The sequence below is a fragment of the Phocoena sinus genome, chromosome 1 (assembly GCF_008692025.1).
Source record: "Phocoena sinus isolate mPhoSin1 chromosome 1, mPhoSin1.pri, whole genome shotgun sequence".
NCBI classification, from domain to species: Eukaryota; Metazoa; Chordata; class Mammalia; order Artiodactyla; family Phocoenidae; genus Phocoena; species Phocoena sinus.
The window spans coordinates 108,785,728-108,801,865 of NC_045763.1; the positions used below are offsets into that span (position 1 = coordinate 108,785,728).

Here is a 16,138-nt window from a genome sequence, read left to right on the forward strand (position 1 = left end):
GTTTGTTGGGCTGCCGGAACCAGATCACCATACCTCTTTGACGAATGAGCCTGGCTGACCCCGAATCGCATTTAAGTGAAAGCCATAGCCATCTTCACCTTTGACCAGCCTGCAGAGTTTAGGCTTATGATCTGCTACTTCCTCTGTAGTATCTGGGCTTGAGACCTCCAGAGGGGCAGGAGTAGGAACTGGAGCCTCCTTGACAGACCCATTAGGCAGTTCTTGATTTTGATAGTAGAGTAATGGAGAAAAGCCAGCCTTTTGAAAATAAAGGGGGAAAAAACCCATTAATTGTAAGTATGGGAAGTTACACTTTATTAAATGTGCTGGTTTAATTTATAAGGTATCCTCCATGTTCCACTCCTCTTCCAGATACATCTGGCTGTGGGCTGTAAAATTTCTCTACTACCCCAAACAGAAAAGGTATAAAGGAAGATTGAGCTTGGTTATAGAGTAATGAGTGCAAACACGTGTAAATAAATGTAAATATATATAAAATAAAAGCAGTATAGAATGTTGTACAAGGATCCAAAAATAAGTCTAACAGAACTGCCAGTTTATTCTGATTCCATGATAGTGAGCGAGTCACTGAACAAACCATAGGCAATCTCCCTGTTAGGAGATTATAGACATTGAGTGACTTGCCCAGTACCTCATGCAGAGCAGGTTCACCTGGCCCTTCCCCTTCAATAAGATGGTCTTCAGAACTCTTCAGAGCTCCTTAAACACATTAGAGAAAGTGAAACATGAGACATTATTTTTACCACTATTTGAATTACACGCAGTAATTAACTGAGGGAGCCGGTAGAGGAGGTTGGCAATCATGTGATCACATATGGTAACAAAAGCCAATTCCAACCATTTGCTACTTGCTTCTCCCCCTCCCCCTCCAGTCCTGTATCTGCTGTACTCAATTTATTTTACTATTTATTATTGTAACCATTAGCTGACACTTCTGTTAAGCCAGACTCCTCGCTATCTTTAAATACTTCTAATCCATCTCAACTCCCAGACCATCCATGTGAAGAAGGCAGTGATGGTCTCAAATATAAAAGAGGCAGAGAATAGGAAACATATGACTGGTTTGTGTTACAGAATGAAGAGTTTAGCTGAGTGTGGGTTTTAGTTGAGAGAATTAAAAGGGTATATTTGGGTATAGTAAGATCTTGGATCAGTAGTTAAATTATTGCCCACAAGCATCCAGGACATTTGTTAGGCAATGAGTAGAAAATCAAGCAACTGAAGGTGAGTACATGTGCTCTGCCCCAAATCATACTGTTCAACAACCTGGATAAAACTGGATTTGGGGTCCTGGTATCACCTGTCTTACTAACCCCAAGATCACATCTTCCTTTCTTACCAAGAGAAGCACCAGCACAGAACCTGCTAGTTACCTAATTCAGCTAACTTCAGACCTTTCAATGATATACTTGCAAATCTTCCCACATTTCTTTCTCTTTAAAATGTGGGAAATTGGAGGCTTCCCTGGTGGCACAGTGGTTAAGAATCTGCCTGCCAATTCAGGGGACACGGGTTCAAGCTCTGGTCCAGGAAGATCCCACATGCTGCGGAGCAACTAAGCCCATGCGCCACAACTACTGAGCCCTTGTGCCACGACTACTGAAGCCCACGTGCCTAGAGCCCGTGCTCTGCAACAAGAGAAGCCACCGCAATGAGAAGCCCATGCCCGACAGCAAAGAGTATCCCTGCTGGCCACAACTAGAGAAAGCCCACGTGCAGCAATGAAGACCCAATGCAACCAAAAATAAAAATAAGTAAATAAATTTATAATTTAAAAAAATGTGGAAAATTGGGACTACCCTGGTGGCACAGTGGTTAAGAATCCACCTGCCAAATAAAACTACCATATGACCCAGCAATCCCACTACTGGGCATATACCCTGAGAAAACCATAATTCAAAAAGAGTCATGTACCAAAATGTTCATTGCAGCTCTATTTACAATAGCCAGGAGATGGAAGCAACCTAAGTGTCCATCATCGGATGAATGGATAAAGAAGATGTGGCACATATATACAATGGAATATTACTCAGCCATAAAAAGAAACGAAATTGAGCTATGTGTAATGAGGTGGATGGACATAGAGTCTGTCATACAGAGTGAAGTAAATCAGAAAGAGAAAGACAAATACCGTATGCTAACACATATATGGAATTTAAGGAAAAAAATGTCATGAAGAACCTAGGGGTAAGACAGGAATAAAGACACAGACCTACTAGAGAATGGACTTGAGGATATGGGGAGGGGGAAGGGTAAGCTGTAACAAAGTGAGAGAGTGACATGGACATATATACACTACCAAATGTAAAACAGACAGCTAGTGGGAAGCAGCTGCATAGCACAGGGAGATCAGCTTCGTGCTTTGTGACCACCTAGAGGGGTGGGATAGGGAGGGTGGGAGGGAGGGAGACACAAGAGGGAAGAGATATGGGAACATGTATATGTATAACTGATTCACTTTGTTATAAAGCAGAAACTAACACACCATTGTAAAGCAATTATACTCCAATAAAGATGTAAAAAAAAGAATCCGCCTGCCAATGCAGGGGACATAGGTTCAATCCCTGGTCCAGGAAGATCCCACATGCCGTGGAACAACTAAGCCCATGCGCCACAACTACAGAGCCTGCCTTCTAGAGCCCGCAAGCCACAACTACTGAAGCCCATGTGCTTAGAGCCCGTGCTCTGCAACAAGAGAAGCCACCGCAATGAGAAGCCTGCGCACCACAATGAAGAGTAGCCCCCGCTCGCCGCAGCTATAGAAAGCCCGTGGACAGCAACAAAGACCCAGTGCAGCCAAAGATAAATTTAAAAAATAAAATAGAATGTGGAAAATTGTCAAAGTGACTCATCACATGCAAAAGTACCACTGATGTCACTACCCAAACAAGCAAATCAACTGTATCTGACAGTAGCAGCTAATCTTGAGGCAGAGGACAGTAACATTAAACACTTAATGAGTTTTTACTCCTTCACTCAAATATTTGGGTGTCTAATATGTTCCAGGAACTGTTTTAGGTGTTTGTTTTATTCACTGATATATATCAAAGATCCAACCACCTCCCACCTACCCATCTATGGAACTTACTTTGGGGTGGAGGCGGTAGTGAAGACGGAGGAAGAAGATGGCAACAAGCATCTTTTTAGGTCCAATTTCTCTCATATTAACCAAAACATTAAAATTATAGTTCAGTCATGCTGTCATAAGTTTAGGAGGCATTGACAAGGACTTGATGCCAGAATTCCCTTTACAACAGCTACAGCAGTGACCTGACTTCTGCTTGATTTTTTCCACCAACTGGGAGCTCCCTGCTCTGCAGAGCTTGTTCCTGGCAGCTTCAGTTGTCCTTAAGCCAAAAGCTAGCTCCCTGTGCCTTCTCTATTTGGTCAAGCTGTGCCCCATAGAACACCTCAAAAATAAGTCTGCTTCCTGCACATAATAGCCTTCCAAATTCATTAGCTAGATTAGATAGATAGATAGATAACATTTTTTAAATCCATTCATCTGTCAGTGGACACTTGGGTTGATTACATCTTTTGGCGATTGTGACTTAATTTGTGGCCTAACATATTGTCTATTCTGGAGAATATCCCTTGTGCACTTGAGAAGAATGTGTATTCTGTTGTTGGATAGAGTGTATGTCTGTTAGATCTAGCTGGTTTGTGTTGTTCAAGTCCTCTAGTTCCTTACTTCTGTCTGGTTATTCTATCCAGTATTGAGAGTGGGATATTGAAGTCTCCAAGTATTATTGTAGAACTGTACTTCTCTTTTCAATTTTGTCAATTTTTGCTTCATACATTTTCCCAGCTTTAATGAATTATAATTGACAAATTGTATATATTCAAGGTGTACACATGATGATTTGCTAGACATATACATTGTGAAATGGTTACCACAATCCAGTTAAATTAACACATCCATCATCTTATATAGTTGCCATTTAGCCTTTCAAATTCTTGAAGATGTTCTTTCTTCCCCAAAGTCTATGCTTATTCAAGCTAAATATTCACGTAGGGTCTTACGAAACCTCTGCCCTGGTTACCTTTCTTGACACTGGCCTTAAAGTGAGGTTCTCAGAACTGGATACAATATTGATTTAACAAACATTTATATGTGCCAGGCATTATTCTGAATGCTCCAAATATTAACTCATTTAACACTCATAGCCACCCTTCACTGTAGCTATGCCCATTTTACAACGAAAGAAACAGGCACAGGGAGGGTAACTTACCCAAGATTACATTACTGGTAATTTCAGGTATAGTCTGACCAACTCAGTACAGTAATACTACCATCTCCAGAAGCTAAGTGTCAATTAATGTAACCTTAAGTTGCATTTTTTGGATAGGGGCAGAGTGTCATCAAGACAAGTGTCTTGAAGTATCTAATCAGAATGTTGTGCTGGGAGGGATTATGGCATAATAAAACCTGCATTCACACACCGGCTTCAGTCTGCTAAGCTGTGTGACTTTCGCCAATCATCACTTAGTCTAAGTTCCATTTTTTTCATCTAAAAAGGAGGCTAGTACTACCACCACCTCTCATAATATTCTTCCCTCTATATCACTTATACACCTTTGGATGCTTCTATTATTGCATATCACATAGAACAAGTTCATCTTTGTTCATTTTTGTGACCAACACCCAGCAAGGCAGATGGTGCCTTAGGAGGCCCCCAAATGTCTGCTAAGCTAGAGTGAACCTCAGTTCTTGTGACAAAACTGTTATAAAAACCTTAAAATGTGCAGATAATAGCTGTTGTGATCAGAGGAAATAAGGTTAGTTTGACACCAGTTGGTCTTGGTGAATCTGTGTTTCTACTCCCTTGCTAAGGGCTTATAAACTGTTTAATAATCCTTTCTCGGCTTTTACACGGGATTGATAGAATGTATTGGTCTATAGTTTAAAATCCAATTATTCCCTATTTGGGAAAGTTAGGGCTACATCTGCTTATTTCCAGGCTATTGTCCATAGGTTTTTCCTAGGTCACCAAGAGAGATTCTGCAGTTATATTTGCAAATTCTTTCAAAATCTTGAATCTAGGGACTTAAAACTCATGTACCAATCACTTGGCATTCTCTTATCTCTACCAATTTGAGCTTCAATGCAGCCTTTATGATGATTTTATGCCCCTTCCAGTATGAAGATCAAAGTGGTAACTTAGCCAAAGTTTGAGGGCATGACTGAATGGACCCAACCTTAATTCATGAATATGTGGCCTTGTATTACTTACCATTTTATATATGTTTTCCGTCTCTTTGTCCACCACCAACAGTGAAGTCTGGTCTCCACCCTTTTTAATCATTTCCACCACACTGTCATGATCGAGGGACTCCACAGACTCGCCGTTGACAGCAACCACCAGGTCATTGTTCTTCAAGCCAGCCTTCTCTGCTGGACTTCCGGAATCTATGTCCTTAACGATTTGACCTACTCACCCCCACCAAAAAAAAAATTTAATAAAATTATCAGAAAGACCACTAAAAAACAACCTGGGGTATTTCTGCTGGAACCTAAAGCCCTTATAAAATAGATATAAAAGGCATGCTGAGTACAACTCCTGTCCTTCCCACTGGCACCCTAGGATGTCTATACAATACACATCCTATCCAGCCTCATTCTTTGGTCAGAACTCATTCCAAGAACAAACCCAGCCATTAATAATGAAAGGGTTTTAAAGAATGTTGTTACTAAAAGTGTTTGGGATTCAATCTTAACAAAATAGCATGCTCAGCAGTAAGAAGGGTCAGCAAAGTCCCAGGAAGTCAGTGTGCATACTTGTATCTGTACATCTTATGTAGAAGTTGCCGTAAAGAAAAAAGGGGGAAGGGAAGAATGATGAACAAAACCAAAGAATTCAGACCCTAGGAAACCCATGCTGGCACTTTCGTAGCAGTTGGGCAAATTCAGTTGTGAACACGTTTGTGTGTGGACGCCACAAGGATGTGTCTTTAGCCTTATTCTCGTGACTTAAACTATCTTCACCAGATGCCTCCAGATCACTCACACTTTTTTTTGTCCTTCATTGAGTTTTAACAAGCTCCAGTTTCACTTTTCCAGCTAGCTGCTTGGCATCTCCAACTGGATATCCCATAGATTCCTCCAATGTATGTAATGTATTCAAACCAAAAATCATCTTGGCCCGTCTCCCTCATCTTGGTCACCTGTTAGTGGGAGCACCATCTCCCCAGGCACTGACACTTCGCAACTGATTCTTCCTCAGCATCCACTCCCCATGTCTAATCAGCCAAGTCCTTCAGTGCTACCTTAATATTTTTATACATCTCCTCTTCTCGAGTCCTAGATCCTCTACCTGAAATTCTACCTAAACTGCCACAGCACCTTACCAGTTTCTCTCCCTGTCCTTAATGCTCCCCTTCTCCAATGCAGACCTGCCTCCAGATTCATCCTGATGCAATGTCTGACCGAGTCACTCCCCAGGGCAACAGTATGAACATGGGCTTTGGAACTAAACAGACCTGAATTTGATCCTAGCTGTACCACAACTAACTGTTTGACCTTACAGAAATTATCCTATCTTCTTCAAGTCCTCAATTTCAGCAATTCTTGCAGAATTATCAGGAGTAATTGAGATGTGTAAAGCTCCCGAGACACTGTAGGCTTAATTTTTCTTCTCTCTCACACTGTTCAAAAAACATTTAACTCCCCACTGACTATAGAAACAAGTCCAAACTCCTCAACACGCACTAAAGGTCCATCATTTCCCGCCGACCAAGCTTTCTAACTTGGTTTTCTGTGCTACACGTTAGATGCCAGTAAAACTGTGCCTGTGTTTTCCTGCTTTATTCACACAATCCTGTCTTCATGGACTGGCCTTCCTGTCCCCACTCCGTCAACTTGCCCAAATTCTATTCATACTACGAAGCCTGAGCTCAAGTGCTGCCTTTACTAAGAGGCCTCCCAGTTCATTTTTAGTGAGAAAAACTTGCTCCAACATTGAATCTCCACAGTATTTTATCTGCCCTGTATTAAGGTGCTTCTCACCATCTACCTTCAGTTATGGACACACATGTCTTATCTCCTCTACTAAACAAGAGGCTTCTTGACTGAAGAATTCTTGTCTGATTCACTTGAGATTCTCAAGGGCCCTGAGGAGGTTTTTACATTATACGAACCAAATTAGTATTTCATAAATTAATATAAATATATGATTAAAAGAAAATAGCAACTTCTGGGTGAATAACAGTTCACATGGCCTGAACCTACATTTTTTTTAATGTATTCAGCTTCTGTAGGAGGACCTTAGTTCTTTCCTTATTGAATTACAAGGAACCAGAAAGACTCCTGGTTCTCTTCAAGTCCCAGATCCCAACCCACCCTCTGCCTCAGACCTAGGGGTGTGTTGGAGCTGCCTCACACCAACTCATGAAAACACTTCTCAACTTTGCATTCTGTGACAACATGTTGGTGGCTTGAAATCAGACATGGTGGGAGTATTTACACCACAAAAAACAACACATGCTACAAATTAGGGCTTTTTTTTGGTCCAGAGAGCCAATTTACCAACATACTACTGCCCAGATCCAAAATTCTGCCTTGTAATTCTGCTGTGGAATCCTAGGGATGCCCATCATCAGGCCCCCATATGCACGGAGTTAAACCGACCCAGCTACGCTTCCTAGTTTCTTACTACTTCCTTCATGAATCTGATGGGGGGCTGGGGGCCTAAAGGAACTCTGGAGTCAGACTAGGATGAGGAATTGGATGGTTACACTACCAGGTTTTCTGCTCTTCTAGTGCCTTACCTTTCTGTTCTGGGCCTGCCCTCAGATAGAAACCATAGCCATTGCTTCCCTTCTTCATCTCCACAACCCGGGGATGGTGGGGTAGCAGTTTCAAACTGGCTGTTTCTCTCTTGAATTTGATCTTCTGCTCACTATGGTGCTTGTCAGTTTCCTTGTCCACCAGCAGGAACATGACGCGGCTTCCGGACTTCTTCACCTGCAACAACATAAGCAGGTGAGGAAGGACCAACATCAATCTCCAAGAATGATGCTGGGAAATAGGAAAGTTTCTGTATCAAGGCACACAGTCTATAGATTCAATAGGAAATATGAGATGTGAGGCCTGAGTTTAAGCTGTAATACTGTTTTCTACCACCTCACTGGTATTATGTGTCTTCCCTCATACAGTTGTTGTTTTCTGCCTTCTTAAGTATGACCTCACCCACACAGATGCTAACTGAACCCAAGTGAGAGCTGTGTACCCAGAAAGGTATATAGGTGAAGACTAGGAAAGGAGTTTGAAAAAGAAAGTAAAGGTCTACTTTGAAAGATCCTTCTACCAAGAGAAGATAAAGTTGGTCAATTTTCAAGGTTCTATATGACCCCAAAGGAAAACTTCTGACGGACTTCCCTGGTGGTGCAGTGGTTAGGCATCTGCCTGCCATTGCAGGGGACACGGGTTCGAGCCCTGGTCCGGGAAGATACCACATGCTGCGGAGCAGCTAAGCCCGTGTGCCACAACTACTGAGCCTGTGCTGTAGAGCCCACAAGCCGCAACTACTGAGCCCGCGTGCCTAGAGCCAGTGCTCTGCAACAAGAGAAGCCACTGCACACCACAACGAAGAGTAGCCCCCAGTCGCCACAACTAGGGAAAGCCCACGTGCAGCAACGAAGACTCAACGCAGCCAAAAATAAATAAATAAATTTATTTTTAAATTTTATAAGTAAATAAATTTATTTTAAAAAATCCTCTGAGTGTTTTCCATGTGTCATGGAACCATGCTAGACATAAGATTTGGGATATAACAGGTCTTCAAATACTCCCCATGTGTAGCTCAATATTCATCACCACACTGGTTCTCTTCCAGCTTGTATTAAAACATTTTAGTAACATTGGCTCAACATTCACTTTATTATAAATTTAGAGGGGGATTCCAACCCCCTCTAAATTGGAATTAATTCCAATCAATTACAAATAAGATTCAAAAGATAAAGGTAATTGTTCTTTAGAACACTTGTCTTCAAGACAACATGAAACTAGCAAAGGCCTTTTTCCAAAACCCTATATTAACACTTTATACCACTAATGAGTCTGTTTGCTCTTAATACAAAGGGTTAGCTTCCCATTATTATAGTCCTCCCATCATAAACTACCATTCCTGTCTTCCTGTCACTTCCAATGAGAGCAGAGTAAAAGATACGGTAAGAAAAGTACTCCTTTGGGATGTACCTTTTCAACCACCTCCTCATGGGTGGCATCCTCTACATTCTCTCCATTCACTTCAATCAAGTGATCATCAGCCAGGACTCCGGCTTTCATAGCCACACCTTGAGGTTTTATATCAATCATGCACACTCCCTTTTTACCTGAAAGAGGGTAACAGGTGAACAAGTGTCACAACTCCATTACACGGAAAGTCCAACAGCAAAGGGTTTTCTCCCAATAATACAATATTAGAGCTTCAAATTTTAGGGCTAACTCAAATAGACTTTGGCTTCTGATTTAGAATGACAATTAGAGCTCATAGCGCAAAGCTTGACAGAGCCATTACTCAGTTGGCTTTTGTTGATTTGAATAGGATTTCTGAGCCCAACTAAATGCAAAGAAGCAATCTCAGGCGGCACTGGCTTCTTGAACCAGAAAGTACCAAATCATGCCCACACTGCATCCCTGCGTCATACTCCCTTTCTTTGCATTTGTAGAATTAGAAGTCGTCTGCTCCATTCTGTCCTCTTTAATTAATGTTTTCACCAACCACCACATCCAGTGGAGTGAATAAATCTCACTGACGCAGGCTAAAGAGGACAGAGGCACAGGAGGAGAGGAAAACATCCACACAGTCATTGTGTATTAGTAGGTGGTATGATTTAGGTGCTTCTTAAAGAAATGCTGTCAGTTCTTTCAAGGTATTAATATATCAGCCTAGGCAAAGGGTAGCTTCATAATGACTACATAAACAATTTGCAAAGAATAACAGTAATTTAAACTCTGCTTCCTTAAATACTTAACATTTCTCCTGTTACCTTGCTATATGTATTTGTCATGAAGAAAAAATTTTCTTCATAATGCTAACCTAAACCATTCACCATGGACATTACACAAAGGCCAAATGAGTAGAGTCTGAATTACAATTTCTTTTTCTTTCTTTCTTTTTTTTTTTTTTTTTACCATTTTACTGATAACCAACCTCTGAGAAATGCCAAGCTTCCCTTGATCACCTACATCACTGTGTTTTAATAACTGACAAACTTGTGAAATACCTCTTATAGCTAGTTTATTTCTCTTGCTACAGGTTAAATAAGCCTTGGAAACTATTTTGTGTTTACTATTGGTCTGCTGTTTAGCACTTACCAAGTTATGACCCACTATCAGTACCTCTCTAATACCAGAAAGAACAGGGAAGGAGCAACCTTAGAGGTGGAACCAAAAGGCTAACACAGCTATGGTTCCAACCTCAATGCCAGTGGAATCGTTAGAAAACCATGGTCAACTGAGCGTGGGTCAGCCTGCAGCTCTGAAATTCTGGAAACAGAACTTCTAGTGTTTTCTGATGGTTGGGATTTCTCAAATCACTGTACCTCTCAGCTAGAGGTAAGGAAGTCACGTCAGAGCTTGGCCACAGCTGAGGGTACGATTTAAATGCCACAGGAGGGTGGGGATTTTTGCAGTGTCCTCAGCACCTAACTGTAAGAGTGGCTAATACATAAATAGGTACTCAAGAATTTTTTGAATAAGTGACTACCTGGGCATTCTGAGAGATGAAAAGAGATATCATTCTAATTCAAGAGTGGCTATCGTGGAGAACCTCCCTTCTCTTGCCTCTTTTTCTCCATTCTCCCCTCCGTCTTTACCCACGAAGAAGCATCAGCCCTCTAACCCTCTGGCCTCAAAGGCTCAGACTGACAAACACTGGGGGACCGGAGTGCCCAGTGTCCCCCACACAGTGCTGCTGTCTTTGCACAACTGTGCAAAGCAAGGGAAAGGCCAGGGAGGGAAAGGGAGAGAGAGGCTGCTGTTGGATCTCCGTAGTAACTGAAAATTAGTCAAAGGAGTCATTAACAGATAACAGTATCTTCCTTCTGGAAAGCTGTCTGTCCCTGCCCCACCCTCAAGCTCACCTTGGACAGTTTTCAGAGAGAAGCCATAGCTACTCCCCTCCTTCACCAGGTAGCAGAGCCGTGGCTGTGTCCAAGTCTGTGCCCCTCCATTCATCACAGAGGGCAGCTTCTTATCATTCAAACTCGACTCCTGACTTTGACCCAACTCTTTCAAATCTACTTGTTTTTTCATAGCTTTCTCATAAGAATCCCCATCCAGGACCAGTAAAATCACTGAATTCCCACTTTTTCTGACCAGATCCACAACCTAGGAGAAAGAAAGAAAAAGGTTAACTTTAACAATAACCCTCTATCAACCACCGGGGTGGGGGCCGGGGGAGGGCTCACCATCTGGCTCATTATCTGGCCCTGGAGATTCTACTAGCTGACCCCTGACACCCGAATAGCTAGCCGATTGTGCCCCAGCTGTCTCTGCCCAGGCTCCTCCCGAGATCCAGATACAGATTAGGCTGGGCCTCTAGCACTACTGTAATAGCCCAACCCTAGCCCAGGGGACTTTTTTTTTGTTGTTGTTTGTTTGTTTGTGTTTTTTTGCTGTAGCGGGCCTCTCACTGTTGTGGCCTCTCCCGTTGTGGAGCACAGGCTCAGCGGCCATGGCTCACAGGCCCAGCCGCTCGGCGGCATGTGGGATCTTCCCGGCCCGGGGCACGAACCCGCGTCCCCTGCATCGGCAGGCGGACTCTCAACCACTGCGCCACCAGGGAAGCCCTAGCCCAGGGGACTTTTACTAGGACTGGTTCTTTCCAGGGACAAATGCTGCCCTAGAGCACAACAGGTCCTCCTGGGTCTATGGAGACAGCATAGTACAGTGAAAAGAGCACCCACTTAGCGGCAGACAGAATTGGGGTAAGGTCAGACCCTCCCCCATGTTCACTACATGAACACATTAGCAAGCTAAGGTGACTGAGCCCCCACTTCCTCATCTATGGAATAGTAATATGAACCTCATGAGTTGTGGTGGGGATTTAACAAAATAATGAATATGAAGTTGCCTAGTATAGTTCCTTTCATGTAGTAAATATGCAGTGCATATTAGACCTGACACTATTCAAATCTAGGAATAATTTTTACAGTTCTTGGTTAATTATGGGAGACTTGATTAGCCGGCAGAATATAGCCGTAAAGGTGTCCTGCCTTGCCAGTGGCAGCCAGGAAGGCTCCACTGACCCCCAAAACTAGAATCAGCAGAGATGCGGGAGCTGAAGAGATCCTAGAAGCAGAAGAACCCCAAATGTCCCGTTTACCTGCGTATGCTCTTTCTTGTCCACAAAGACACCATTGATCCTAAGAACTCTGTCTCCATCCTGGAGCCCTGCCTTCTCTGCTGGGCTACCCTTCTCAACCACCCGGACCAGGTGGCCATCAGTGTCCTTCTCAATTCGCAGGGAGAAGCCATAGCTTTGCCCTTCCTGTTTAGACAGCTTGCATTCTCGGGGGTTGAAGGTGGAGGCCATTTCTGTGATGAAAAACAAATGGGTAATTCCACAAGACAGAAAATCTAACTGGGGTGAGAAATCTGTCCTCCATCTCCTATACCTCTATTCTTCTGTCACACCAAATCCAGACTGTTCAGGTAGCAACATTCGGGGTATAGGAAGCCACCTTCCAGGACTTGCTAGTGACTTCCAAATCTATTTCTCCCCAAAGATGACCTTTCACGTGAATTTCAGACCCATGTATTCGGCTAGGTACTGGACAGAGATGCTTCCATTTCAATAGCTCCAAAACCAAATTCCCCTTTGTCCCCTGACCAAAAGAAATTAGTTCCAAATACATTACCTAAAAATTTTAAGAAAATCCAAGTCTACTTTCATTTAAATATTTGAAGAGCTTGCCAAGTTCTGGGCATTGAAGATAAATCTGTGGACAAGACAGACCTATACTTTGCCTCTCATATCAGGGAGAGCATGTTTCTACAGAAACACATGATGAATGATCTACTAGGGAAGAATAGCATGATAAGGGAGAATATAACACAGTGTCTTGGTAGTAGGGAATGGGGTGGGAAGAATTAAGAATGGCTTCCTGGAGAAATGACTTTTCCAAGAGCTGAAGAATTAGTAAGAGTGGTGAGGTGAGACAAGATAAGGAAGACTTCAAACAATTAAAAATCAGAGAAGCCAGGCCTGAGAGCTGACCTAGTACATTGGAAACAGATAGAAAAGTGATTTCTAGGACGCTGAATTTCCAGTCAGAACAGAGTAGGGATGCCCGACAGAGAGAGGATTCCTGCTGCCATGTCAGATCTCTCCCTCCTGAAGCGCTTCCGTTTCCACCCATCCTGCCCCTCCTTTCACCGCATTGCAAGAGCAAGGCTCTGGGCCACAGGAGGAGGAAAGGAAAAGTGTGAAAACCAACAGCTTGGGGCCCTGGCACCCAGTCATTAAGGGTCAGATTCCTGCTAGGCACAGGGAACTATATTCAATATCCTGTGATAAAAACATAATGGAAAATAATATGAAAAATATGTATAACTGAATCACTTTGCTGTACAGTAGAAATTAACACAACATTGTAAATCAACTATACTTCAATAAAATTTTTTAAAAAAAGGATTCCTGCCAGGGGTCCCCAGCACCTCCTGGCTTAAGCACTTGAGAATAGAGGCCAAGAACTGCTGGTGTAGAGCAGAGGCCCGAGAGCAGTAGGCTAGACTCTGCTGGTTAATCTGCCTGCACGGCAAGCCCTCACGTTCCCCTCGTCACAGCTCCCTCCAGTAACTCAGAATAAACCATCCGTTTCTCCTGGAGGGACAGGAACAGATGACCGCACAGGGCATGGGGGTGGAGGGCGGAGGAGAGACAGCAAAGTGCTCCAGGCTCCCGAGAAGCCACGCCATTGTGATTGGAGATGGCCACCTCTGACTCTGTGCCCACAGAAACATACAGTACAAATGGAGCAGAAAGCCTCCCACGGCCCGATCCCTGGGCTATTGCAGGGTCTGGCAGCCAAGCCACCAGGGGCATGAATGACTAAGGAGCCAAGGAAACAAGAAATAAACGGACAATGTTTCCACACTAGTCTACATAAAATAGATAACTGACAAGAACCTACTGTATAGCACAGGGAGCTCTACTCAATACTCTGTAGTGGCCTATATGGGAAAAGAATAAAAAAGAAAAAGAGTGGATATATGTATATGTAAAACTGATTCACTTTTGTTCTATACCTAAAACTAACACAACAGTGTAAATCAACTATACTCCAATAAAAAAAAATTTTAATAAAAAAATAAATAGACAATGTTTCAAGTGATCTCTTATGAGGGCCTGAGGCCTAAGCCCACCCCAATGAGGATCAAGGGCAGAGAAAAGTGAAACTACAGTCACCACGATCACCATCCACACCTGGGAGAGCATTGCAGCTCTGTCTTATCATGACCAACCGCCAGGAAGATGCTGCTTTGGGAGGAAAGGGGGAAAGTAGGGAGTTAGGGGAGAAGAGGGCAGCGCCAGCGTGGGGCTTCCTCACATGCAGGGATCTGCGTGTGGCCCCTCTGACTCTGACCCATGACTTTTCTTTCTACTGATCATCCAGCCTGCAAGCATTCCGTTTTCCAACTGGAATCTACATCTATGTCCAAACTTACCCCTAGATCCCTATCAGCTCTCAATTTCCTAGGCCTGAAAAGCCTTGAAGGGAAAAAAAAAAAAAGCCCTCTGAAATTTGGAAGTATCAATAATTATAGAGAAACCTCATCCAAATCCTACAAAATTCGAAACATGTCCTTAAAACTATTCAAAATAAGGGCCATTAGATGCTATGTTTTCATCAAGAGATGAGTATGTTTCTGATCAGCGTATGAATGCTTGTTTCTAAGGTACCCACCCCTGCAATTCAGCCCTCTCACACTCTGCAATGGCAACCACAGGATCTTACTCTTTTTCTCAAGGATGGAAGATGAATCCTCCTTGCTCGTAGGGCGGTCCAGTGTTTGGGGAGAGAAGAGACAAAGTTTTCCTGTATCTCAATAGAGACCTGAGAGTCTGATATACAAGGAAACACAAATCCCTGTTTCTGGGCAAAATCTCAAGAGAAAGCTGATCAAAACCCCCAAAGCTTGGCCTTACATAGGGCCCTGAAACTGTTTGTTTCCTGTGCCATCTTGTAGAGAGACAGTTCAACTAGGAATCACGAGGGCTGGGCTCTGGTCCAGCTCCAGTCCTGGGTTTGTCTAGTCCAAAGCCTGGTTTACACTGACCCCTAAATCAGGGCTGGCATCAGTCACTTTAGCAAGACTCTGTCACTGCTCCATGATAAGGATGCCTGGAACTCTGGAACACAGGGCCTAACTAGGAAGGATCTCTGTATTTAAGGCTACTGTTTCCTGTTTCTTCCTCCTTTTCTTGCAAATCAAAACCACAGTGAGATATCATTCACCTCACACCTGTCAGAATGGCTATCATCAAAAAGACCACAATTAACAAATGTTGATGAGGATGTGAAGAAAAGGGAACCCTCGTACACTTGTTAGCGGGAATGTAAGTGGGTGCAGCCACTAAGGAAAACAGTATGGAAGTTCCTCAAAAAATTAAAAATAGAACTACCATATGATCCAGCAATTCCACTCCTAGGTATATATCCAAAGAAAATGAAAACACTAATTTGAAAAGAAACACACCCCAATGTTCATAGCAGCATTATTTACAATAGCCAAGATATGGAAGCAACACAAGTGTCCATCAACAGATGAATGGATAAAGAAGATGTGATACACACACACACACACACACACACACACACACACACACACACACAACGGAATACTACTCAGCCATAAAAAAGAATGAAATTTAGCCATTTGCAACAACATGGATGGACTTGGAGGGTACTGTGCTTAGTGAAGTAAGTCAGACAGAGAAAGACAGATACTGTATATTATCACTTATATGTGGAATCTAAAAAGAAAAGCAAACAAATGAATTGTTTGTTTGTTTAAAACAGACTCACAGGTACAAACTAGTAGTTAGCAGTGGCGAAAGGGAAGGAGGGAGGGGCAAGATAGGGGTAGGGGATTAAGAGGTACAAACTA

General features: G+C 42.9%; 1 protein-coding gene across 6 annotated transcripts in view; it reads right to left on the reverse strand.

Annotated features, from left to right (window-relative positions):
- Positions 1-16,138, reverse strand: part of PDZK1 (PDZ domain containing 1) — a 50,395-nt gene that overhangs the window by 3,028 nt on the left and 31,229 nt on the right. For all 6 annotated transcript variants that reach the window (XM_032634612.1, XM_032634621.1, XM_032634631.1 and 3 more), the window contains 6 exons: positions 12,351-12,562; positions 11,107-11,353; positions 9,218-9,354; positions 7,789-7,984; positions 5,256-5,452; positions 34-258 (listed from right to left, as the gene is read on the reverse strand). In XM_032634612.1, the coding sequence (XP_032490503.1) occupies positions 34-258; positions 5,256-5,452; positions 7,789-7,984; positions 9,218-9,354; positions 11,107-11,353; positions 12,351-12,560 (1,212 nt within the window). In that variant the 5' untranslated portion in view covers positions 12,561-12,562. The remainder of the gene's footprint in view (positions 1-33; positions 259-5,255; positions 5,453-7,788; positions 7,985-9,217; positions 9,355-11,106; positions 11,354-12,350; positions 12,563-16,138) is intronic.